Source organism: Ascaphus truei, chromosome 1 (genome assembly GCF_040206685.1).
Source record: "Ascaphus truei isolate aAscTru1 chromosome 1, aAscTru1.hap1, whole genome shotgun sequence".
Lineage (NCBI taxonomy): Eukaryota > Metazoa > Chordata > Amphibia > Anura > Ascaphidae > Ascaphus > Ascaphus truei.
The window spans coordinates 133,902,941-133,930,527 of record NC_134483.1 but is presented as its reverse complement, the minus strand read 5'-3'; the positions used below and the strand labels follow the sequence as shown (position 1 = coordinate 133,930,527).

General features: G+C 41.6%; 2 protein-coding genes across 2 annotated transcripts in view; both read left to right on the top strand.

The window, feature by feature from the left end:
* The first annotated feature begins 10,280 nt into the window (after positions 1-10,280).
* Positions 10,281-27,587, top strand: part of LOC142492387 (perilipin-2-like) — a 447,955-nt gene continuing 430,648 nt past the window's right edge. Inside the window, exon 1 of the mRNA XM_075595038.1 lies at positions 10,281-10,340. The gene's annotated coding sequence lies outside the window, so the exon portion shown is untranslated. The remainder of the gene's footprint in view (positions 10,341-27,587) is intronic.
* Positions 10,873-15,895, top strand: LOC142492404 (perilipin-2-like). The gene is made up of 7 exons (XM_075595050.1): positions 10,873-10,910; positions 12,006-12,201; positions 12,770-12,852; positions 13,100-13,352; positions 13,806-13,990; positions 14,315-14,449; positions 14,883-15,895. The coding sequence occupies exons 1-7, from the start codon at positions 10,884-10,886 to the stop codon at positions 15,258-15,260; spliced, it is 1,257 nt and encodes a 418-aa protein (XP_075451165.1). The 5' UTR covers positions 10,873-10,883; the 3' UTR covers positions 15,261-15,895.

Sequence of the window (27,587 nt, the reverse complement as noted above, 5' to 3'; positions counted from 1 at the left end):
TTCCTCCAATACGGAAAAAGGTATTGGCTCTGCCCAAGCACCGGTATCCCACAGTAACTAATGCCCGTGAGGACAAGGGTACAGTGACAGTTGGGGACTCCACACACCTTCAAAACAAGATTACGAAGTTTGAGCCACCTAAGAAAGCACTAGCCAAACTACAGCTGCCCAACAGGCAACAAACAGAGGTAGGTGTGCAGAATCAAAGCCAGAAGAATCCTTAGCTGAGGAAGCTGAAAAGATAGAACGTTCTCTGGAAAGGGAGGTGGAGGTGCAACTCAGTCCCAAAGAAGCTGAACTGGCGACTCCGTTGTGAGGGGGAGGTGCAGAAAGACCGCTTCAGGAGCGGAAAACTCGAAGGGCTAGTCCTAACTACTCTACAACTGTTGCCATACAGTTTGTCTACAAAAAGAGGAGTGCCCGACGCAACGGAAATCTCATGACCGCGCACTTGGTAAAAAGACTTTACTTGGGAAAAGTCCTCCTCGAGCGACTGAGGAGTGCTGATCTCAAGCACCTTCGGGATGAGACAAAAATAAACTGGAGAAAGGGCTCCAATCCCAGCGGGACAGAGGGTTCTCTTCCTCCATCCACTCTCATTCAAGTCACAGAAAGATCTCGAATGAGAGTGGAAGGATGGGCTTTGGCCGTGGTAAGCCCGAGCTTCCCACAAACAGGGGAGGTATGTAACAGGGGACTTATCCCTGTTCACAAATGTGCCTCTAATCCAGCAGTGTGGCGGTTAACTGCTGGTAGGCAATTAACTAACACCACCTTCCTGATTGCTTAGAAAAGCCTGTCTTTTGAGACAGGAAGAGAGACTCCTTTGCTCACACCTGAGCTGAACCTTGGATACAGGACAGAGATTCCTTAGTCCACAACTGGGCTGAACCAAGGAAGGGACACTTGTCTTGAGCCCTGTCAGAAGAAATAGCAGAGCTGCTTTCAAGACACAGGGGAAACTTCAAAACCTGAATGCTGACACACCCTGAGGAAAAGGGAGCTGAACCAGGGACAGAGAAGATTTCCCCTCCAAACCATAAGGAACAGATAAGACTTTCATTTATGAGACTTTCTATATGTGCTTATTTCATGCTATATATTTGGGGCTGGTAAAGAGCCTAGCTAACCAACCCAGTCAGAGAGGGCTGAGCTATATGTGTAGATAGTCTCCAAAGCAGAGATAGGTTTTCTTTGTTTGGCTCACTATTTCACTTATGTTGATTTTTTGCTGTTTTAAGCGACAGGCACAATAAAGCCTTGTTATGATTTCACCTTACAACAGTCTCCGTTGTGTACGTCTGCACATGTCCTCCAACAAGTAAGATCTTTCAAACTCTGTGAAATAAGCACAAGCTTTTTTTGACTAGGCAATAACACCATATTTCTATTTTGGAAGAAATTTTAAATGCAGATGCTTTATTACATTTTTTCTCAAATAATCCAAGGACTTTGAGTCATTTTATTCTGTTGTGGAAAGGAAAGCCTTAAAACTTGGACTAGATAAACCAGTCCTGCACCCATGTGTGGGTGATAATTGTTAAGCTCCAAAATCATATATGGTTTGGTGAACTTCATTTGAGTGCGAAAGCTCTTGTGACATTTTCCAGACATCACTAGGCAAGCAAGGGTTGGTTGTCAAAAGCCTGAGGGTGGGGCCAAGGAGAGAGGAAACAGCATGGAGCAAAGAAGAGGTGTGGGTCGAGCAAGCATTTGTGTGTGTTGTGCGTATCTCGAACAATGATGAATGAGTTGCAGTTGCCTTTGCACTTTTGCTAGGATTGAACGCAAATACCTACTAGTGAAAGGTTATTGGGTATATTGTTCAAAAATGCATCCCCATGTTTACATTGGAAACTGACCGAAAGATATGCGGCAAACTGCTCATTTAATAATGTAACTTGAATCTAAAAGATCGGTGCTTTTTATTAGCAGCTTAGTTAAACAATGCAACATACAAAGGATATACCGTGGTGTGAAAAATAAAGTACACCCTCTTTGAATTCTATAGTTTTACATATCAGGACATAACAATCAACTGTTCCTTAGCAGGTCTAAAAATTAGGTAAATACAACCTCAGAAGAACAACAACACATAACATATTACACCGTGTCAGCCATGATTTATTTAACAAAATAAAGCCAAAATCGGGGAAGCTATGTGTGAAAAAACTAAGTACACCCTTATTGCTTCCGTAGGAATTAAGATGCTAAGTAGCAGACAGGTGCTGCTAATCAAATGCCCTTGATTAATTGGTCATCAGCAAGTGTGATCACCTCTATAAAAGCCGAAGTTTTAGCAGTTTGTTGGTCTGGAGCACTCAGGTGCGTTAACACCATGCCAAGGAGGAAAGGCATCAGCAATGATCTTAGAGAAGCAATTGTTGCTGCCCATCAATCTGGGAAGGGTTATAAGGCCATATTCAAACAATTTAAAGTCCATCATTCTACAGTGAGAAAGATTATTCAAAAGTGGAAAACATTCAAGACAATTGCCAATCTTCCCAGGAGTGGACGTCCCAGCAAATTCACCCTAAGGTCAGACCGTGCAATGCTCAGAGAAATTGCAAAAAACCAAGAGTTATATCTCAGACTCTACAGGCCTCAGTTAGCATGTTAAATGTTAAAGTTCATGACAGTACAATTAGAAAAAGACTGAACAAGTATGGTCTGTTTGGAAGGATTGCTAGGAGAAAGCCTCTTTTCTCTAAAAAGAACATGGCAGCACGGCTTAGGTTTGCAAAGTTGCATCTCAACAAACCACAAGACTTCTGGAACAATGTCCTGGACTGGAGGTGGGGGGTGAGCCAGGTGTTCACAGCGATTCTCTTCCATCACAATATAGTGATACATGCGTTATTTTAACGTTTTTATTGTAAGTTTGCATTTTTGAACCCCTATAAAGTTACGTTTTTTATGTGATTGGTCTGCACTATGGATATATTTTTCGTTTCATGCACCATCATGTTGCTGTAATCGGACGTCTTCATCCTCTCTGAACCAGGAGCTCTTCTTGTCATCCATTAACTGCTCCCTGTTGCCCGTTAAATACTGAGATCTTGTGTATATACATAAGAGCAAAGAAGTTCACAGACTGAATTCACATTGTTTTATTGTCTACACTTAGATTGTTTCTTGTTTTATTTCCCTTATATGCTCCCACTGGATTGCGAACGAAACTCTATCACTTGGGGACCAGAGAAACCAGTCCCTGCCAGATGGGTTTGAGCAGGGGGTCTTAATTCATTTATTATTGTCACGTTTTTGTCACGTTTTTGAATATCCACACATTTGCATCACTTGATGATTTTTTATATTCACTTTATCTTTTAGTGATCACTATTAGTGCTAGCGCCTATTTCTTTCACTATAACACAGCACATACTTAGTTTTTCACACATGGCTTCTCCATTTTAGCTTTATTTTTGTTAAATAAATCATGGGAGAGATAGATGGGGAGAGCGAGAGAGAGATGGGGAGAGAGAGAGACGGGGGAAAGATAGAGAGAGAGAGACAGGGAGAGGGGGAGAGATAGAGAGAGAGATGGGGGAGAAAGAGAGAGAGATGGGAGAGAGCTTGAGATGGGGGAGAAAGAGAGAGACAGGCGGGGGGAGAGAGCAGAGGCAACCAATACAATTCAATACATTTTTGCACACATGGATTTCATGGATACTTGTAACAAAAAAATGTTTTATTCAGTTGAACAGGACTGCGCGTGGGGGGGAGAGAGACAAGGAGGGATAAAGAGAGACCGGGGGAGAAGAGAGACAAGGGGGGGAGAAAGAGACATGGGGGGAGAGAGGCCTGGGGGGGGAGAAAGAGACATGGGGAGAGAGAGACCAGGGGGGGGAGAGACCAGGGGGGGGGAGAGACCAGGAAGAGAGACCGAGAGGGGGGAGGAGAGAGACCGAGAGGGGGGGGAGAGACCAGGAGGAGAAAAGAGAGATCGGGGGACTGAAGAGAAACGGGGGGGAGCAGAGAGACTGGGGGGGGGGGGAAGAAAGAGACAAGGGGGGGAGACCAGGGGGGGCCAGTGCAATGGGGGGGGGGGGAGGGAAAGAGGGTGCCGGTTGTTTAAAGGATCGACTGCAGCATTTACCTGATAGTCAGAAAGTTGTTCTCAGCGGAGCAGCAGCAGGCAGGTTCTCTCCTTCAAGCGACGCCAGGAGTGGCGCAAGGGTTCCACAGCTTGCACAACTGGGCTTACTCTGGGCTTCCACACCCCCCCTGCAACCCCCTGACCCCTTACCTGAGTCGGCACCGTGAAGGTGAAGGAGGTGATAGTGGCCGAGCGGCGGATGAGTGCTTCTCCGCATGGGGTCCTCGCACAGCTAAGCAGCAGGACACAGAGCGGAGTTCTTAATGGGGGAAGGTAGGGCTGGTTGCACCGGTTCTGCGAACTAAGACAATTTTAGGCACCGGTGCGACCCGGCGCGACCGGCAGAATCCCTTCACTGCCCTACAGCTTTTTTGCTGATATTACTGTTTTTTGAGACGGTCCACTTATATGTTTTTTTTAGTATTTGTATTACTTTTGTCTTGTTCGTCTAACCATTGATTGCATATTTAATCAATGTAATTTTTTTCTACCCATCCTGAGTGACCCGTTTTGGAGTTTCTGCGACATTTGTCTTTCGAGATTTGCTTTCTTTTCTGGTTTTATAGCATGTAGAGGTTCTGGGTTAGCTGGTACCAGGTCCAGAATTTGTTCTCTTGTGTGAGTCGGGAGTGTTTTAATGATCCTGTTGAGTTTTTTCATGTATTTGTTTTGTTGGATCCACCTGCAGTTTGGTGTAATACTTTGCATCAGAGAGTTGTCTGTGTGCTTCCCGCAGGTAGTCTGTGGTGTTCATTATGACCACTGCTCCTCCCTTGTCCGCAGGTTTGATTGTTATGTTGTGATTGGCCATTAGAGATGTTATGGCTCTCCTCTCGATCGGTGTCAGATTATACATTTGTTTCCTCACTTTGACCAGGTGATTTGGCTCTGTGTCTAAAGCTTTCGATGTACCTGTCCAGTTTGTGGTTGCACCCACTCTGCAGGATCCAGTTGGATTTTTGCTTCTTCCTGCTCATGTGCAAAGGCTATCCTTCTGCATTGTTGGACTACTCTTGAACGTGTCTGTAATGGAAGAACTCCCTAAGAAGCAATATTATAAAGAACTCTTCTAGGTCAGTGCACAGGTCAATCTTGTCCATGGGCTTGGTAGAGCAGAATGTGAGTCCCTTTGATAATACCGAGGACTCTGCTTGGTTTGGTGTGTAGTCTGAGATGTATAGCAGTCCTGCTATAGGTGATTGTGTAACGAGTGCTCACCACAAACAGGACGGGACTGTGAGGCTGAGGTGGGGATGCTGGAATACACTGACCTCCAACCTCGAGACCGTGTCCGGAGTGCAGAGTAAGGTCATGTAGCTGGGTCAGGAAAGGAGAGATCAGAATGGTCGTATATACTCGCCGTGGTCAAGGATTGGAGAAGTCGGATAGTCATTGTGCGTTGCCGGGGTCCAGGAGTAGAGAAGGTAGAAGTCCAATAGCAAGCCAAGGTCAAGGGTCAGAGAGGCGGAGGTCCAGATACAAGCCGAGGTAAAACAGGAACAGGATACGCAAGGAAAGACAGCAACAAGGCAGCAGGGTGTTTGAGGCAAACACAAGTACATACTGTAAACAGGATTTATGCTCAGCCAGTTTGCAGTAGGGCTGGCTGAGTATTAAAGGAAGAGGCAGCCAATGGTGGGGCAGCACACAGCTGCAGAGTAATAAATGAAACCCGCCCCCTAGACATATTTAGTCCACTGATAGGCAGGGGCTGGGAGAAGTGCAGGTGAAGGGTAATTGGAGATGAAGTTAACCCCTCGTGTGCACATGGTGGTAGTGCGACGCTTGCGCGTTATGCGCCTTACCCATGATGTCACAGGGGCGGAGCTTGAGTGAGATCCGCGCAGTGTCCTCCAGCCTAGTAGAGCGGCGCGCGTCACCCGTCCCGTCATGGGGTGCATCACGGGGGCGGGACCGACGGACAATCCTCACAGATTGTCCCTGTTTGTATTGTTTGTGGTTGTGCTGGCTGCTGAAGAGTATCCCATTCTCAGCCTCAGTCTGTGGAGTTTCTTCTCCTTGTTGCTAATTAGACCCTTCAGGGGTTCTTCATAGTCAGAATAGAACAATGGTGCTCAAAGTGCTGTATGTGTGCTTCTGAAGGGAGGGAGACACTGGGTATTAAGGTATTGTGCATTGATATACTCAGTCCATAATGATGGGAGTGGGGGCACCAGGAAGCCCTGAAGATTAGGGAAGTTGTCCTAGGACACCCTCCTTCACCTCATTGGGATAGCCCTTTAAGAGTACTCACAGTCTGTTCACCTCCAGAGTCTCCCTTCCAATGCGTGCTGCTATATAAACGAATTCCAGAGATGTAGGTGTGTAGCGCACAGCATCCAGCAGAGAACAGGTCTGGCAAAAACTTTCTTTATTGGCAAGGCATTAAAAAGAGGGGCGCAACCCTTCAACGCGTTTCGTGCAAAGCACTTTGTCAAGAAGTGCCTCTACACGATATACAGCCACTTAAATACACAAAGTCTGTCAAATCTCGCGATATCTCGTGACGTCATTAGACCGCTACTATCCAATCAGAAGGATATTCCCCGCGCATGCGCGCCGCGATCGAGCCCAGCGCCAGCAAGATCACCGCATACCACGCCTCCCACCGTCCCTGCGATGTGCACCCGCTGGTAGACACAACGCTGATCAGGAGACCAGCCATGGGAGCGGCAATCAAGTACACCGGACCCCTCGCCCCGCGCATGCGCATGCGGACATTCCAAACATGCCTAATCTACTGACTGATCGGTGCAGCTGCACGGGGAATATCCTTCTGATTGGATAGTAGCGGTCTAATGACGTCACGAGATATCGCGAGATTTGACAGACTTTGTGTATTTAAGTGGCTGTATATCGTGTAGAGGCACTTCTTGACAAAGTGCTTTGCATGAAACGCGTTGAAGGGTTGCGCCCCTCTTTTTAATGCCTTGCCAATAAAGAAAGTTTTTGCCAGACCTGTTCTCTGCTGGATGCTGTGCGCTACACACCTACATCTCTGGGGTTCTTCATAGAATGTTTGGAGTACTCCATTTGTCTGTGTGTATTTCTTGTGTGTCCAGGATGCTGTCCATCTTCTCTTTTGTATTTCTCCTGTTGCTGTAACAGATGCTAATCAGATGGTTCCTTAATCTCTCACAGGTCCTGGCGCACAGTTGTTGGGAGAATCCTGTGTTGTATGTGTTCGCAAATCGGTTTCTTAAAGCGAATCCTTTTGGGATCATATACTCCTTTTTGCATTTGCTGAGGAAGATGATATCACTGTCTAGTTATGCCTGTTGTTTCAGTAAATCCTTTAGCTTCATTTGAGTGCGGTACAATATGGTATCTTCCATATTTTGATGTAGAGATATCTGTACCGTGTTAGCTGAGCTTAATAATCAAAAACAAATAGTCGATACCGTTCTGTGGTTAACGAGATGCTTTTATTTGTGTGTGCTTTTGAGATACAGTGATCTCTTCTTTGGGCGATGTTACAATGGATTAAGACAAAAAACTGACTTAAAACAAGGTAACTTGGAATCTGTGAGTGAAGCCTACCTTTCCCCCTGTGCAGATGCAATTTATACTATATATATAATGCTAACCTCAATCACTGCTCAAGCCCTAGCCTACGCTAGGTTAACGCTAATATAATTGAAACTATAATTCTCAATATACTGTAGACTCCGTGAGCATGTACAGAATATATGTCTATTGCAGATGACGGGTGAGATCTGTGAGAAATTCTCTGCATTTGATATTATTGGGGACAGCAGACATAGGTCCGAATATATCAAGCTGCTTTACTAAGAAAAATACTGTATTACCACCAAAAAAGCGTAATTTTTATAGTGCAATACACCAACGTTGCACTGCTAAAAAATAACGCATTTTTTATCGAATCAGTTAAAAAATAGGCCTTATACTTACTTTTTTGTGTTATCTTTGGCCCATAGTTTGTCCCCTCTCCCAGGCCCATAGCCTGCTCCCCACACAGACCCATACCTCCTGCACCCTATCCCAAGGTTATACACGATGGGTACACCATGAGGTGGGGGGCCCTGTTCCTTACATTTTTCTTGGACCCAAAGTTTTCTGTTGGCTGCCTTGCCCACCAATGATGTCTTCTTTGAAGCTCTGGACAGTCCCAGGAAGAGACTTGACCTATCATAAACCCAATATATTGTATTTCTAAAATAAATCTGTAGTTACATTAACCCCTGCAGCACCCGATTGATTCAAATACATAATATTCCCCACCATTTTTATTACAGGATTGAACAAAGATTTAAGGTTTCTTACCATCCACAATCAGCTGGACTATTTTTGTGGAGCTTACGAATCGGATTTTAAATCTAGAAAGTAAAAGATGTCCCTTCTTTAATTTTTTTTTTTCAACTTGTATTTTATTATTTTTGCAAAACATAAAGAAAGGGAGGGTGGGTACAGAAAATAAAGAGGGTGGGTGGGGAGGGGGTTGCATCCTCATTGGTCTCAACGCAGGGAGCATACAATCAAATAAACATATACATACTCCCAAGCTGGTGTCTTTTTCAGTCAGTGCTTATAGCGGTCAGATCTGGTCTCTCGAGGGGAATCAGTTTGGGTTCTGCCATATATAGGTCTCCCAGGGGTCCCAAGTTGTCATAAAGCTATTGTACCTATCATGAATTAAACTAGTGAGTCTCTCCATACTCATAAGGTTCAATTTATGCTTTACTGTTGTGATGGGTGGGGTGTCGTTCTGTGTCCAGTATTTTGCGATCATTACTTTAGCTGTCGACAGGATTTGTGTAATTAGATGGTCTGCCTTCCTCTCTAGACCCTCTACTTGTTTTAAACGAAGTCTGGTTTCCATATCCCGTGTCAGATTTAATCCTAATACCCTTTTATTAATCTTCTAATCTTTCCCCAGAACAACATTATCTTGGGGCAGGACTACCATATATGCTTGAACGTGCTCAGTTGTCCACAGTTGCGCCAACACATAGGGGACGTTAGTAGGAAAAAAGAATGTAGGCGTGCAGGCGTGCAGTACCACCGGTAAAGAGCCTTCAAATTAGTTTCACTAGCTGCTAAGCACCGAAAAGCTCCAGCTATCCTCTCATATATTTCCTCCCAGTCCTCAACTTCTAGGGGGCTACCCACATCCTTTTCCAAGTCTGAGATATATTTGCTTGCTTGCCCCTTGTATTGATGTATTAGAGTCTGGTAGAATTGGGCGATTGTCCCTTTGTGGTATTGACCCAACTGGAACAGGCTCTCAAAGGTGGTAAGAGGTCTAATCCAAATATAATTTGATGGAATCGAAGAAACAGTGTTTGAGCTGATAGCGAATCGCAAGAATAACAAATAGATATTTGTAACAGTTGCAATGCGACTAATCGGCACACCCTCGCCACGCCCCTCATCGCTCAAACATGCAGGCCACGAATCTCGGCACTTACAGGCGCGTGTGACGTCACACGCTCAGTCGCGCACTCGCGCACCTGTACTATGTCCCAGGCCTAAGACTTATTATAGAACCAAAGTTACAAATTCTTTTATATATTGAGACACAGTTTAAAAGTCAAAAGAAAAGGTTTTTTTTCTTCAGTCCTAAAATTGTCAAGGGGCTGATTGAAGAAAAGTTGAGGACACGCCCAGAAAGAATATATGTTATAAACATCTCTGTTCTCAAAGTATAAAGATAACATAGACAGCACAACAGTTCAGTGGAGTCTAAGTAGCCTTTTCCCACTGTATGTTAATGTAATGAAGCTGCAGCAATAAGTCTCACACACACAGCGCCAGGATCTCTGACCCTTAGCAGCATTTACCCAGCACCAGGGACACATGCAGAGCTAGCTGCCCGGTGACGTCACTTCGCTATTCCCCCAGCTAGCTGATAACAGGGAAGATCTGTCAGACACAGAAGAGAGTCTCGCGGGAGCAGGAGGGCGTGGCCTGCGGGGTATAAATACCCGCGCTCATAAATACCTGCTGTGTTGCAGTTACCCATCACAGCGCTGACCCTGTGAAACCAACTCAACTGTGGCAAGTAACACAGATCAAGAAGCTTCCTAAAGAGTGCGACAATACACTCAACAAGAGAACTTGGAGTAATGAGGCTCAAGCCTCGGTATCCAATATCACCACTGACAGATTTAATCTGTCAGTCAGAACAGAACGGTCAGGTCAGTGTTCGGAGAGTGGAACGTGTGTTTGTGCGGAGGAAGTGACAGTTCTGTGCTGATCTGTGTCTGCAGCGGGTACTCCGGTGAGTGGATACTTTGCTGGTCTCGGGGCGGCACTTTTACAGCTTGGCTGCTGTTTCTTGGCACGTCCGTTTTAACATTTTGCTGACTCCGGATCCTTTCCTTTATTAAGCCGCAGTCTCATTAGCTTGGACTTTTCTTTCCCTGAGTATCTGTTTGCCGTTATATGTTGCTTCCATGTAGTAATTCTGCACATCTAAAACAAACACTCTTTAAAGACTTTATTTATGTATTTTCAGGGCTCCTAAATAGTCCCGGTGTAATATTTGCTATGAACTCTCTAAAACTATATTCATTGTATATTAAATACAGATTAGCAGTAGTGCATGAGCATTAGTTTTGGGTGGGGGTCCTATACATGCATTTCCAAAATATCAATGTTTAAACACCTCCTGTATCCCTATTCCCAGCCTCCGTGCGGCTCAGATCTGGGGTTCAGTACATGTCTGCGGTGGCTTTCTTGGCAACATCACAGTAGTTATATGACCTGCACTGTTTGAGATCTAATGTTACTTTTATTTTGTCTTAAGGTCTCACGTGACAAGATGACTGCAATAGTGGAGCAACAGCAGGTATGTGCATTGTGTCTTGGGTGATGTATTCCCTTTCTTTGTCCTGTACAGGCATACCCCACATTAACGTACGCAATGGGACCGGAGCATGTATGTAAAGCGAAAATGTACTTAAAGTGAAGCACGACCTTTTTCCCACTTATCGATGCATGTACTGTACTGCAATCGTCATATACGTGCATTACTGATGTAAATAACCCATGTGTAACAGGCTCTATAGTCTCCCCACTTGCGCACAGCTTCGGTACAGGTAGGGAGCCGGTATTGCTGTTCAGGACGTGCTGACAGACGCATGCGCGAGCTGCTGTTTGCCTATTGGGCGAGATGTCCTTACTTGCGAGTGTACTTAAAGTGAGTGTCCTTAAACCGGGGTATGCCTGTATTTTGTTATAGCTTCCTTACCCTTTCTGGTTTATCATAACGGCTTTAAAACCAGAGACATAACATAAAACACAGACAAAGCTCAGTGCACATCCAGAAAAACTTATATACGGTACAGTGCCTAAATATACATGTATAAATAACTAATAAATAAAATGGTCTTTTAGTTTAACATTTTGGCCAAATTGGCCAAAGAACTTTTGCAACTTATATTGACAGATTTATTATAAATCATTCTTCCTGGCAATGCACAGGTTATTAAGAATTTATATTAGTGTAGGGACCCTTGAAACGTGGTCTGCCGTGAAGTTTGGCTCAAGGGCTTACAACAATTTGGCCAAAATGTTAAACTAAAAGACCATTTTATTTATTAGTTATTTATACATGTATATTTAGGCACTGTACCGTATATAAGTTTTTCTGGATGTGCACTGAGCTTTGTCTGTGTTTTATGTTATGTCTCTGGTTTTAAATATATATTGCCATGCTCAGTAGCACTCCTCTGTGAAACTTATATGCTTATATATATGTTGTGGGTATTTTGGGGGTTCAATTTGAGCTTGTAGGTGTTCTGTATGTTTTATCATAACGGCCCCAGAAAGACACATTATCTAATGAGCCTTTGTACTGACGCTAGGCACTAATTGCATTTTAAACTGAACATCCCACTGCATGCAGCTTTGTTTCATTGTGTTTCCATCCTTCTGTTCCTAGAATGTGGTGGCCAGGTTGGTTAACCTGCCATTGGTGAGCTCCACCTACAATATGGTGTCTTCTGCTTATGACAACACCAAAGACAACCATCCTTACTTGATGTCTGTATGTGATGTGGCAGAGAAGAGTGTGAAGACCATCATCTCAGTGGCCAACACCGGTGCTTTGCCCATCATACAGAAACTGGAGCCTCAAAGTACGTTTGACCTTGTCTGTGAGACATTAGTGTCATGTTGTGTAAACTGCTGACATGTTTGTTCTGTATGGTGAACCTGGTGTCATTATCCCACACATCAGTGTTGCCTCCCTGAACAAAAAGGGTTCTTTAGACTTCTGCAAGTTAATGGTGCTGCCCCACTTGCTTTTTATATGCACAAATTATTCCTGGCAATCTTGGATTTAAATAAGTTCATTACAAATGGTTTTTCAGGATTGACACTGCAGGTCCTTAACATAATCTGATGTTGCTTCATGGTGTATGGAAGTGAGCCAGATGGGGTAGTGGTGTAATCATTTTAGGACTCTATTGTTGGCTTGAGTTTTGGGAATGTGTAAGTTTCAGACTTGCAATGTGGACTAAGATAAATTGTGTGGTGCATTTCCCAGTAACTAGTTTGGTCTGACATTTCCCCTACTACGTATACTAGACACTGCCTTTCCCCTGCTTCTTTTGAAAATGGATTTGGCTATTTTGCTATCATTCTTCTGTAGAATCTAGTTATGCCATCAGAATCAGACTATGGGATTATTTTTTTCTTTTTTAGTTGCAATTGCCAACAACTATGCTTGCATGGGCCTGGATAAAATTGAAGAGAAGCTGCCTGTTCTGTATCAACCTAGTGATAAGGTAACTCAATGAGCGTTAAAACTATTTGCCAAATTTAAAATATGACCAATGAGCTGCAAAAGATCATGTATGTTCTAGTGCAGTTGGTTTTCATATATTGTCACTCTGTGGTGGCTTTGGCGTGTTGCCGATTTTATATGGTTTATTCTGGTACCTCTGTTTTGGCAATAGGGCCATTATGACATAAGTGATAAAGGGCGCCAGATGTGATCTGTCACTTGCCTTGCAATCTTATCCTCTTTTGTAGGTGATCTCGAATGCGTCTGATGCACTGGCTGGTGCCAAAGACACAGTGATGCACAGCATTACAGGGGTAGTTGATAAAACAAAAGGTGCTGTCCATGGAAGTGTGGAAATGACCAAGGCTGTTGTGAATGGCGGTATTAAGACCGTCCTGGGAAGCCGTGTTGTGCAGATGGTGAGCAGCGGAGTTGATACTGCGCTGACCAAGTCTGAGACTCTGTTGGATCAATACCTGCCACTGACTGAGGAAGAATTGGGTAAGCGCTTTCAACCTGCTCAGTGTCTTTGTTTTGGTTATAGCCGGACTCTGGCAAGATGTACAACAGTGTGATCACTTCTGATACCCTCCATCTACAGAGCTTTTGCAATTGGCCTTCCTCTGGAATGTACCTAATGAACTTATAAATAAGTACTGGAATGGGTAACAGCACTATATACTGAGCCATGTGCCAGTATCTAAATCCAGATCACATCTTCCTTAACCCTTTGAGGGTCCGTGCCATGACCCCCCTGGCAGTGCTGTCACAGGACACAGCCCCTCGCTCTTGTCCATTCATTCACTGGACAGATGGCGCCCATGCTGACAGTTGTAAAACCTCACTTGGGCATGATGTAGTGACTACTGGGGGGAACCCCTGCACGGTTAAACATAAATCATTGACAACTCCAAACTTAACCCCAAATTAATCCATTTTTTTTTTCTTCTTTAGCCAAGGAAGCCACAAATCTTGAAGGGTTTGAAGTGGGAACAGAGAAGCCCAACTACTACATCCGATTGGGGTCACTCTCTTCAAAACTTCGCAAGCGTGCCTACCAGCAAACGCTGACTTGGGTCAAGGATGTCAAATGCAGAAGCCAGGAAGCCATTTCTCAGCTACATCATACAGTTGACCTGGTAGGTGCAAAAATTTCAGTGTCTCCGTTCCTAGCCAATTCAGTAAAACCAGTGGCTGAGGTGGTGCAGAGATGTATGTATGATCGTAGACTTTTAGTGTTAACAGATTTTTCTCCAATGGTTTTTTTTTTTTTTTTTTTTAAAGCAGAACTTTTCCAGGCAATTTAAACTTTCTCTTTTGTGCCAGTCTCTGGCAATCTACAAATGTCACCATTATAAAGCTGCAACTACTCTTGGTCAGAGCAAAGACTGACCCTACTCTTCAGCTAACTGAACTTTTGGCTTGTGGTCCAAATCCTCACATGTTGTGCTGCTGTTTTCTAGATTGAGTATGCAAGGAAGAACATGGACAGCGCCAACCAGAAGATGCACAATGCTCAAGAGCAACTCTACAACTCATGGGTGGAATGGAAGAGCAGCACAGGACAGTCTGCTACTGATGAGGCTCAAAATACTGAGGTAAATCTGGTATTTCTGCATTTGTACTTGAAAGGTGTTCAGGAGAAACGATGACCAACCCTTAATCCCTACATTCTGTTGTGGGGGGGACATATAGTGTACAGTCATAGAAATGTTTGGCTGGCCAAATTTAACTTTTCAACTTCAAGAACACACTGAATTGTCGAATATAAAATCTCCTGTCTGACATGTCTCTAGTACTGAGCACTGCATTTGTTGTGTAACATTAACAAGCACTAGCATTTTCAACGCATGAAAGTTTGCCAATATTAAAAGTACTGGCTTTAGGTTGAATAGAAGTGCATTTTAGTGAGCCAAGATTGCAATAACAGTGGCTCTTGTGCTTTAATTGACAGTATATTAATAGAAATGTTTCAGTTGTATCTTGGTGTACAGAGGACTAACTGTTCTATTGTGGCTTTTTTCCCCACAGCACATTGAATCGCATACACTAGCAATTGCCCAGAACATGTCTCAGCAGCTTCAGACCACATGTCTCTCTCTGGTATCCAGCATACACGGCTTGCCACAGAACATCCAAGACAAAGCTCATAGTATTAGTGCCATGGCTGGAGATATTTACCAAAACTTCCACTCTGCCTCCTCCTTCAGAGAAGTGTCTGACGGCCTCCTGACCACCAGCAGAGAGCAGCTCCAAAAAATGAAGGATTCTTTGGATGATGTAATGGATTATCTAGTCCACAACACACCACTAAACTGGATGGTTGGTCCTTTTTACCCCCAGTTGGCTGGGTCTAAGCATGGTGAGCACAAATGTGAAGGAGCAGAAGCTTCCAGCCAGGAAGACTGAATTGAACCCTAAGCAATCATGGTTTCCTCTTCGTCATTAACTTAACACTAGACTTGAGTCACTGTTTACAATCCACTTTAAAAGAAATCGGTTCTCATTGTGATCCTAAATGCCCCTTTCATATGAACTGCAATGTATGCCTGAATTTTTTTTTTTTTAAAAGCGCTGTCATCCTGAAAGGATTGAGATTGGCAACAAGGATTCAAACAATGCGAGGGCCTTATTGAGTACGTCGTTTAAACTCTGCATTGTTCTTTGCTGTTTAGAGCATGGTTTTTCCACACTATTTACATTGGGATAAATCTTTATCAAAAGGTGACATTTCACAAAGCTTACAGGAGTCTGATGGCATTAGGTATTATAATATGGTTGTCATTAGTAGAAGTGGCAGTATGTTCTTGGCTACTCTGGTTCTCCAAGTCTTTGAGGCATTGCATTTTTCATTTTGATCCAAGTACTGTAATGGGGAATGTACAGCCTAAGCCCTTTGCTTTATTCTGACCTGAAAGTGAGTGCCTCAAAGTACTGGTAAAATATAGCATTATTTTCTATTATAATGAAAATATTTCTCATCAGGGGGTTCAGTGAAGGTGTGCTGACATTCATCAAAGTATAATCTGTACAAATTGTATATGCCAGAAGATTTTTGTATTTGCAATAAATATTTCAGCATTAATCAACTTGTTTTCCTGTGGTTAGACAAATTGTTGCCTACAAAAACCCAACTTGTCCTATTGCTGGTAGTTTATATAAAGTATCTGCAGAGATCCTACATTGCTTATCTGAATTAAGAGCATGTTTGTTCCATCAAGATCATGTACAGTGGTTCATAACATGAGCCTAATATCCAGATCCTTTAAATTTGGCTGCCTCACATCAGCTTGGAGCTTCCAATACTGTCCTGCTCCCCTTGCTGTACTAAATCACCAGTGTCATTTGTGTAACATCAGAGCATTCACATTAAGCAGCTTAGGGGAGGAATCACAATTTATGCCAGAAACTACCATGCGCCCTCTGCATAAGGCATAGAGGAGCCTCGTTGCCAAATGGTGCACAATGTGTCATTTGAGCAGCTGATGCGAGGGAGACTAGTGTTCTTTTGTAGGGTCGAGGAAGCTGTGGTGTGTAGGAATGGAGGGGGGAGAGAGGAGGAGAGAGAGAGAAATGGTGAGTTTGTGTAGGAATTAGTGAGGTTTAAGAACAGTGGTGCCTCTGCTCAAAGGTTGACCACTAGTGGCCTAGACTCATGATTACTGTCCCACATCCAGTTGCTTCATGGCTGCAGCTATCACCTTACTCTAAACCTTGCCCTGCTAACCTGTGGTACCCTAAACACCTTTACATAACCTTAACCCTATTCTGAACTCCTCACCTACCTCCCCATGTGAGCGGTGGTGGCTTAGTGTCCATCGGCAGCTAAACATCTATGGTGAAATGGTTGTGTCCAATTCCTGTTTCTTATAACAATCGCCATGTACTTCCCTTGGCAGGTAAGTATCTCTAAGTCTCACATCATTCCACTTTGTAAGATCTCTAGGACAAGGATTTTCTTGTCTGCTTTTGTGTTACAATAAGTGATGCCAAAAGGAGAAAGATCCAAGGTAGCAAAGCATTCAAACATCCATGGGTAATCATACCAGTGACATGAGTAATCGTTAACGTCAATTTTAATGATAATTCTTGGAAAGGGTATCAATTCAAATGTGGCAGTCATCTACGGATGGTGTAGTGATGAAATAAAAATGATAAAAAATGTCCTGTCTACCTGATACTGTACATCAAAAAATAAAAATCAGCGTTAAAGAATTTAACACACCAAATCTCAGTGTGTGTATATATATATATATATATATATATATATATATATATATATATATATAGCCCAGGTGAATTGTGGTATCTGAACTGTTTCTATGGAGTGAACCAGTTTTCAAACAAATCTAAAAGACAAAAAAAGCACATGGAACAGTATTGCCATTAATACATTGACTAAGTTGGAAGAACCTTAACGGCACACTTACAAACCTATGATAAAATCGGTGTGGCAAAACCTGACCCAAAAAAAAACAAACTTGTGGTCGCTGACGAGTTTCCGAACGATGCTAATTTTCAGTTTCTGCCTGCATTCTGTCCACTGTTAACCCAAGTTATACCTCGGATAACTCAGACATTTTGGTCAAAATATCGCAAGAGGCACAGGCTCTGAAAAACGCAATGCGTACCGGGAAAACAAACGGTGTACCTCTGTACATCTGACGTCTTGTGCGGATTTTTTCACGGCATCGCCGGAGGCCCCCTGGGTTATCCGATCTACATCTGTAGTTGACAGAATCCTTGCCTGAGGTTGTGGCGGTGAGGTGTAAACCGTAAAGGACTATCATAATTGCATTTATTATTCCCTGCACTTTCCACTAAGGATAGCATTAGAAAAACAAGAGTAAGATCTTTCAAACTATCTGTGAAATAAGCACAAACTTTTTTTGACTAGGCAATAACACAATATTTCTATTTCGGAAGAAATTTTAAATGCAGATGCTTTATTACATTTTTCTCAAATAATCCAAGGATTTTGAGTCATTTTATTCTGTTGTAGAAAGGAAAGCCCTAAAACTTTGACTAGATAAACCAGGCCTGCACTCATGTGTGGGTGATAACCGTTCATCTCCAAAATCATATATGGTTTGGTGAACTTCATTTGAGTGCGAAAGCTTTTGTGACATTAATTACACAATGACAATTAAATAGAACCAATAAAATAAACACTTATAGTCCCGCAGCTCGAGTCCAAGGAGGTTATTCAAACTCCTCCACCAGTAAAACGTATACTGTAGAAGAAAAAAAGTCCTCCAGTGTGTGGTTTTAGATCTTCATCTCCAATGCATATGTGGGAGAGAAACAAGAAAAGAGCATACCACAAACAAGTGGTGTAAGATACAGTAGGTATGGTATCACTTTGACCAGAGTTTCTAAAGGACTAGAGAACTTAACACTTGCCTGTGCCTAGTTCCCACTAGGTGTTCTCCTCCACATTACCCTCAGGTGTGTCTTTAAAACAGAGAGGAGAAAGACATGGCATAATACCGTTTTATTCACAATAGAAAAATAAAGATTAAAAGGCACACTCACAAACGGCCAATCACAAGGGTTCAATCAATTGGCTTTTCAGCGTACACCCTCTGGTGCAGTCCCGCCATGTTGTTCCCTCCTCCTGGGATGTCTGTGTGGTTGCCGTCTCAGTTTACTGAAAAATCTTTATTTTTCTATTGTGAATAAAACGGTATTATGCCATGTCTTTCTCCTCTCTGTTTCAAAGACACACCTGAGGGTAATGTGGAGGAGCACACCTAGTGGGAACTAGGCACAGGCAAGTGTTAAGTTCTCTAGTCCTTTAGAAACTGTGGTCAAAGTGATACCATACCTATCTTACACCACTTGTTTGTGGTATGCTCTTTTCTTGTTTCTCTCCCACATATGCACTGGAGATGAAGATCTAAAACCACACGCTGGAGGACTTTTATCTTCTATACTTTTTACTGGTGGAGGAGTTTGAATAACCTCCTTGGACTCTAGCTGCGGGACTATAAGTGTTTATTTTATTGGTTCTATTTCATTGGCATTGTGTAATTAATCTGGCACCACTTTTCTATTTTTTAGTGCCAGGATCAGTGTGGGGCGTTGGTTCTTATTGCTGTTGTGGATAATATTAATGATCCTGCATATATTATCTGACGCTTGCCGCTCTGGGGTAAAACCTACATGGTGTGAGTGGATCAGAGTGTTTAATACCTTATTCTTTCTGGACGCCAGAATTTTTGCGAAGAGTTTTATATCCGTGTTTATGGGGTAGATGGGTCTGTAGCTGGGGCATAGCGTGGGGTCTTTCCCTTCTTTTGGGATCACAACAATTGAGGCTTCTAATAAATCGGTCAGTAGGGCTTCCCCTTTCAGTATTTTATGGAATCATCTGACCAAACAGTGTTTCAATGTGGTCTCAAACTTTTTAAAATAAAGGTTGGAAAACCCATCCGGTCCCGGGGCCTTACAGTTTTGGAGGGATTTAATGGTTTTCGGAAATGTCCTCTGCCGTTATTGGGGCTACTAGGTGGTTAGTCTCAAACTCATCTAGTTTAGATAATTTTGTTGTTTTTAAATACTCATCGAATCTTATTTCTAGGTCTGTGTTATTTTGATCAGAACTCGCCAAGTTATATAGGTTGCTATAGTATGTCACAAACTCTTTGTTGATTTTACAGTAGCAGGGTTATATGTTAACTCGTCTTGACTATTCTTTATACTATATATATTTAGGCTGGCCTATTATTATTCATTTTTTTTATTTTCCCATTTTTTTTCCTTTTCTTTTTTTCTCTCTTCTATTCTGATATTTACATGGGGCATGTTATGTCACTAAATTCTGCTCTAGCTATATAAATACAGAGTTCCTGCCTCAGTTAGATAGTACTGAAGCCTATATGCCTTCCCTTTAGTCAGTTCTGTGTTTCTTGCTTAAAGTTGTGATTTGCTTCTGTTACAGTATTTCGTTTACCAGTTCAAGTTTAAATGAATTCTATTATTATACATTTGTATCAATTCTTTGTAAAACAGTTGATATATGATGTAGTATAGATGTATGCTGAAAGAGTAATAATGCTTGTATTGTTCTCATTATGCAGTATATATATATATTGATATTATGATGATACTTTGTATTTGATAGGATTAGTTTCATTTGATCATTATTTATTAAAACAAATGTAAGTTTCAAAAGCAATATCCAACGTGTTTTTTTTTTTTGTTTTTTTAATAATAATAAATCGGTTCTGTACTATGAGAAAATACTTGTTGCATTTAAAATGTAAAAAAAAAATGTTTTAAAGACATTTTTAATGTTTCTAATGTAGGAAGCATTTCCAAAGTGACAGCCCCCTTCCACTTCTGATAGGCTCTGGCTCTTGAGCCCCGCCTTCTCTCTAGCAGTGAACCAATTGTATCTAGTATCTGCCCAGTCAATCATATTCTAGGACTACATTGCCCAGAATGCTGTGCAAGAACTGAATTAAATAACCCGGAGCAAGCGATCAATTACAGGAGAATGGATCGATCTGCAGCTTAGCAAATCCCTTGTCAGTGTGCAGGTTGTATCGATGCACAAATTGAGTGGGAAATTTTTTATATATATATTTTTTTTTTTAAGTCAGTTTGAACTGCAGCTTTAACAGGAAGTTATGTTGTATGTTGTCATATGTTAGTTAAGATTGATGACATCACGGAGGGAAGTTAACTTGTGTGACACGGTATGCTGTCATGATGTAGTGGTGGTACCTTGTGTAACTCTCTAGGTGTTGTTATGATTCCTTTGTGGGTAAACTTTTTTCACATTTTGTAGCATGATTCAAGTGCGTCGCGCCAGGAGGACAATATAAATGTTGTGCTTTTTGTACACAGAGTCATCTTGACAAAATGTCAAGTTCACAACCGGCAAAAAAAAATGTGTACAATTTTTTATATTTTGAGAGTGAAGGCATTTCTATACTCTACCTATCCTGTTTTTTGAGTCAATCACCTTAGTGCTGATCCAGATATGATAAATTCCCTGTGGGCAATGCCTAGACACCTTAGTATCGCTTGTCTTTCCTGATCGTGGGTGATGCACAATGTTCCCCTTGGTGACAGAATTGCAGTACGTACAATTTATTGTAATCCTGGACACATAGCTTTCTTTTTCTCGGTGAGCAGTGTCTGTCTTAGGGCTTGACCCTGCTGCCTACTACAGCGTCCGCACGAGAGCCCTCCCCTCAATGGTGCCGGGCCCGCTGCGAAGGGGGGCCACAGCGCTGAGGCGCGAGCTGCTCCTGCTCTCAATAGAATTGAGAGCAGGACTCGCGTCGAGCGATACGGCACGCCCCCCGGCGGTTCAGCCAATGAGGGCGAACCTGCCGGGTGACGTCATGGCCGCGACCCGTCACTCCCCCGCCACGCCCCCCCCCCCCCCCCCCGGTCTCTCTTCCTGCAGCTCCCTGCAGACCAGGTAATCGGCTGCACGCGCCGCCAATCTCGCGGGCGCGCGTTGCCGCTGAGTTACCGGGGCCTTAGCCTAATTAACGTGGGCGCAGATCTCGCTGCTCTGACGAAATTGTCTAGAAAGTTCTTTAAAGATCTATAGGACAGGAAATTTTTCTGCATGAGTTGTAATGAGCAACATTTTTATTCCATGTTTTATAACATTACTGTGGCTTATAATGAAATGATGGGGCTTACGGACAGAGAGATTATTAAAGTGACATATAAAATATTCAATGATCAATGCAAAATAAACATTAACATCATTATTCTTTTAATGGTACATAAACATGGTATTAGGCAATTAATTTGTAATGCACAAGAGGCCAAAATGCAGATCATGCTCCCCATGACCCCAAAGGTGGCATTTAGAAGAGGTTCATCATGAGAGAGAGAAGTTTGAGGTGCACTAGAGCAGAAGGGAGAGAAGGGGCAGCAGATTTGGTGATATGTATATTAGTAATATATATTAATAACAATCAGAAGAAAATCAGATGAGTGTATTAAAGGCAGAAAGACTCAATGGTTATCCCCAGTCAGTGGCCAGGTTCGAATGCTAGAACGCTGGAGTGCCCTTTTCCATGCCTACCATTGTTATGTCACTGAGTTCCGCCCTGATGGCGTTACAGTCTCTTGGACCTGGATGGCATTACAGTCTCTTGGACAGAGCAGTAAGTACTGTAGGGAAAAGGCTCTAGATTAGAAATAACTGGACATGTTATTTTCTTGTTTTTTTTATCATGGAATGATAAACTAGTAATATTTCTGTGACAGGACAAAAAGTAATGACAGTACTCATTTAGTTTGGATGGCATTTTAAGACAGTTTATATAGTATATATGTTAATATATTAGTCACAGTAGAATCAGTAACATACATGGAGAATATGCTCTTAGATAATGCAGGATTACTGTGACTCAAACATCCTCCAGGGATATGCCCTACTAGTTAATAAGTGTAGAATGAGGTTATTGTTTTCTAAATATATGAGTAATTCAGATGATAATATTTATGTTGCCTTCCTTAAATTGCAGGCAATCATTCACATTAACATTGTTTGTATGCCCACTCATACATATATGTAAAGAGGTCCTTGCTGTGATAAGCAATTAACCCAATTTCTGCACTGAAGGGGTTAAGTACACACAATACGTAGGCATTATTGTATTTAATAGTTTGTTTCTGGGTTTATTTTGTACATAGCCACACAATTCCTCCTCCACCATTTGTAATATCCGACTAATATAGCAATTAATATATATTATATACTGTATGGGTGTGTGTATATGTATATGTGTGTGTGTGTGTGTGTGTGTGTGTGTGTGTGTGTGTGTGTGTGTGTGTGTGTGTGTGTGTGTGTGTGTGTGTGTGTGTGTATATATATATATATATATATATATATATATAATCTCAAGTAATTGCTCTCTATCCATAAATTGTACATTGTGTATCTGTCACATATATGTATATATATATATATGTGTGTGTGTGTGTGTATACAGTATGTATATATAATTGCTCTCTAGCCATACTGTAGATTGTACCTTGTGTATCTATCCTGCAACATGTTTCCTCCTATGACCTTTATGAATAAATCTAGAGCCCATGAGATATCGAAAATGCATTTCTTGACTTCCACAGACATTTTACAAACCACGCCAAGGTATCCACTCTTTTGCAAGTCCTAACACTACTGCACCATCAGAGGGAGAACTGTCTTAATAGACTGGTCATTCACAGGTGCATAGCCAGAACTGCTATTTTAAAGAGTGGAAACCTTGGTGTGGGTTGCAGCTTAAAATGTTTTAGCCAAACAATTTAACTAAATAACCCTCACTTATGAAAGAAAAACTGATAAGTATTTAACTATCGGTATGTGATTTGTCATATAGGATGTAGCACTGTGGCTTTTTTTCTTAGGTTATATTACATGAGGTCACAATCTCAACAGCACTCCTTTTTGGCACTAATATATATATATATATATATATATATATATATATATGATGTGGTGGGTTTGAGTTTTGAGCCAACACGGGCTGTGTCTGTATGTGGACATATATATTTCGGATCATGTCTCTTAGGGGCCTATTCTAGTAGCTCCAAAATAGTAATTGCCAAACTGGGTGGTTTGGCATGTGCACAAGAAGCAGAATGAAATGTGAAAAAAAACCCGGTATTTTCTATTGCAAATCGCATCTTCAAAACTGCTTGTATAAAAAGTGTCATAGTGTATGCTGCCTATCCACACAGTAGATTGTACCTGTTGTATCTGTCTTGCAACATGTTTCCTACTGTGAACTTTATGAATCAATCTAGAGCCCATCTCCTGTAAATGGGAATGAAACATAGCCGGATCTTTCACAATCTTACTGACTGGGAACAATTGGCTGTAAGGAACATTTCATACAATGTATTCCTGAAGGTTGATTTCAAATATGTCAGTGTTTAAATGTTCATCTTTCTTGATTAGTGTTACATCCAAGTAGTTGATAGTAGACAAATTCCCTGACATAGTAAATTGAATGGTATGATGACGCGTGCGTGTGTGCGTGCGTGCGTGCGTGCGTGTATTATATATATATATATATATATATATATATATATATATATATATATATATATATATATATATATATAGATACTGTCACTTTTGCTTTAAATATGGGAGTTACCCACCTTTTTTTTTTATCATGTTACTCACACACGCACATATATATATGCTCATGTAATTTATATTTATACACGCATATATGTCTGTAAATATATACAGTATATATATTTATAAATGGAGAAAGCGCACACTCCACAGTGTATAATCGTATCACAATTTATTATAAATAGAACGGAGTACTGAAACACACTCACAAAGGTACGTGTATTAAAAGTACTGTAGATTATAATAATGAACAATCAACCAAATACGTAAGTGAACTCGTCTCTGCAGCAGCGTCTGCTAAACTGGAGCCAACGATGTCCCACCTCCAAGCCAGATGAAGCGGTAGATGTCTGCAAAAATCCAGGTATAGGTGCACCAAGCTCCCGGAACATGTAGGCAAACAATGTCCAAACTGTTTCTGAGTGTAAGACGGTCCTCCATCTCTTTCAACCAGTGTGCTGAAGTCAGTGACGCATCCCAACGCATTTCATCACTAGAACATGTGCCTTCATCAGGGCTGACAGACATTTGAATCACTCTAAATAGTCTCAGGTTGCCTAGCAACCCAGAAATAAACAAGGGGAGTACAAAGCGGGAAATATATTAACCCTATAAAATGTGTATATATGTATATATATGAAAAGACTGGAATAACCAGCGCACAATTTATACAATAGATTATGGAAGTGAATGCATCAGGTATAGGTTATAAACAACTGATATATGGAGAGATATAGGACTAAATAGTTGTATATCAAAAGAGTAATATATGCAGGGGGGATAGGCTGCTCACCAAGGAATAACCAATTCCTAAACCACAAATGTAAAACAAAAGACTGATGAGCGCACACTCCTATATGTACAATTTATAAGTATGTATTTAATTAAAAAACACAGACAGCCTATGACTGTTGGTGATGATAATAGACATATAAAACAGAGATGAAACAATATAAAAATGGATATCAGTGGAGGCTGTAGTCTTTAATAGGAGAGGTTTGTGGGAACCTTGAGAGTTAATAATGTCAATAGATTGATATTGATATTAGGAGATTGAATCCATTTAACCTCCTAAGGGGTGTGATTGGTAAAGCTGGTATAATAACTCCTGCAATGTCCTGCAATAATTTCAAACAGTTTCCAACATGGAAGATGAAGATTTCTAACTAAAGCCCCACAACATGCTGATTCAGGATCAACGCAATGAGCGCACCTGTCAGCTGGGAGCCCCGAGTGAAGGAGCAATCTGAATTAGACAATGGAAACTGTTTGTAGCAGAATGTGCAAACACAGTGTAACCGATCAGCTGAAATAGAGATGGTAGTGGCGTCCGGAAGCACAAGCGGGTCCCGTGAGGCTCCGTAGCAGATCAGCTGGGGCAATTCAGCTCCGATCCCATCTGGCAGTAAAACACCTCCCAATTAGTAGAATTAAATGTGGTATTGGTGTCCGGCAGCACAAGCGGGTCCCGTAGGACTCTGTAGCCTAGATGAGCTGTTCGAATTGGCTCCGATACATACAGTACGGCAGCAAACACACCTCACTCAGAGGAAAATGCAATCTCTGTGTAGGCAACTTCTCTGCGATCTCTCAGAGAAATCCTCCACAGCTGTTCCACTGATTCCAACGTGATGACGCAACCCTACGCGTATCGTCGGCTAGTACTTCATCAGGGGCTGTCGCAGGGGTGGGCTAAGATGGTATTTACAGCCAATAATAACAAAGGGAAAGGTTGGGGGAGGGGTGACAGGTAAGGGATTCCACTGTGGCAACAGTCACTATTTATAGCCAGTAACGTGAATTCAATTGGTGGAGAATAATAAGTAAATAGATACCTTATAATGAACTGTGATAAATGTGTACACATGCATGTTATATCATAAAAATACATATATTAATACAAATGAAGTATACTTGTGACAATCATTAGCATAGTGTATATTAATTAAATAATATTACAAAATATATTAATAAAGTCTATAAGTTAAATATATATATATATATATATTAAATAGTGTCCAATTTTTCATTGAGACCCCCTGGAATCAAGCTTTGCAGGTCCCTACGGGAAAGAACCTTAAACCTGTCGCCTGCCAGGACAGAAGGCGGAATTACTTCTAGTCCCATAATTTTCAGGCCCTGTTTTTTTGTCATTGTATTGGATAAAATGTTTAGATACATAGTGATTAGTAACAAGGCCTCAAAGACTGGGGCTGTCCTGGTGAAACCGGTACATATGGTCACATTATTAATAAGAACCTGAGACTGCTTTAAAGCTGCAGTTCAAGCTGCTGTTCTTTAAAATATATATATATTTTTCCCATTCAATATATGCATCAATGCAATCAGCATACTGACAAGTGATTAGCTACTGTAAGCTGCAGATCGATCCGTTCTCCTGTAATCGATCCCTTGCTCCAGGTTATTTACAGTAATTCAGTTCTTGCACAGCATTGTGGGCAATGTAGTCCTGGAATATGATTGACTGGGCAGTTACGAGAAACAATTGGTGCACTGCTAGAGAGGGGGTGGGGCTCAAGAGCCAGAGCCTATCAGAAGGGGAAGGGGCTGTCACTTTGGAAATGCTTCCTACATTAGAAATATTAAAAATGTTTTTAAAACCTTTTTTTTTTTTTTTAAATGCTACAAGTATTCAGAACTGATTTATTAAAAACAAAAAACAAAAAAAACACGTAGGATATTGCTTGAACTGCTGCTTTAAGAAATCAGTATTCATAGAACATTTTCTCTTGATGCAATGAAATCAGCCCAGAGGAATGTTATCTAGCCATCTAGTCATCATAACTTTGTGCCCAGGACATACTTGAAAACGAGAGTTAACTCTCAAATGTATTATTTTATTGTAAAACATTTTAGAAATAAATCTTTTATGGTGGTTACTATTGGCATGGATATAACGGTTAGCAATTCATATCTACTATCCTTTAGCACCACTGTCCATTGTTATTATAGCATAAATTAAGACAGTTTTTGGGCAACATTGACGTACTGTGTTGATATATATATATATACAGTGTTCGACAAACCTATACATTTGCTCACCCCGGGCGAGTGGATTTAACCCCCGGGCGAGTAAATATTTGCCCAAGCAGCACACGTTTGGTACTAGGTGGCGAGTAGATTTTTTTGTGTGGCGAGTAGATTTTTTGGTGATTTGTCAACCACTGTATATATATATATTTATTTATAGGAAACACAAAGTATACCGCATCAACACAGTACGTCAATGTTGCCCAAAAACTGTCTTAATTTATGATATAATAACAATGGACAGTGGTGCTAAAGGATAGTAGATATGAATTGCAACAAAAAAAGTATCCTTATGAAGAAGCACACGGGCATACCAAGAAAGTGATAACAATACAAATTTATTTACTGTAGGTTAAAAACAAGGAGAGAGAAATTAAAAGAGGGGGGACACTCACATCTATCAAACATATATTCCTAGAGGCAAAGGCACGTAAAAGTGAACATCAGAGGTAATCAACAACACAAGCAGCTCTAAATCAAGCATGCATATATACCTATACACAGACTGCAGATTTGTGCATATAGCATAAGGATATAACCGTTGTTGAAGCAGTGAT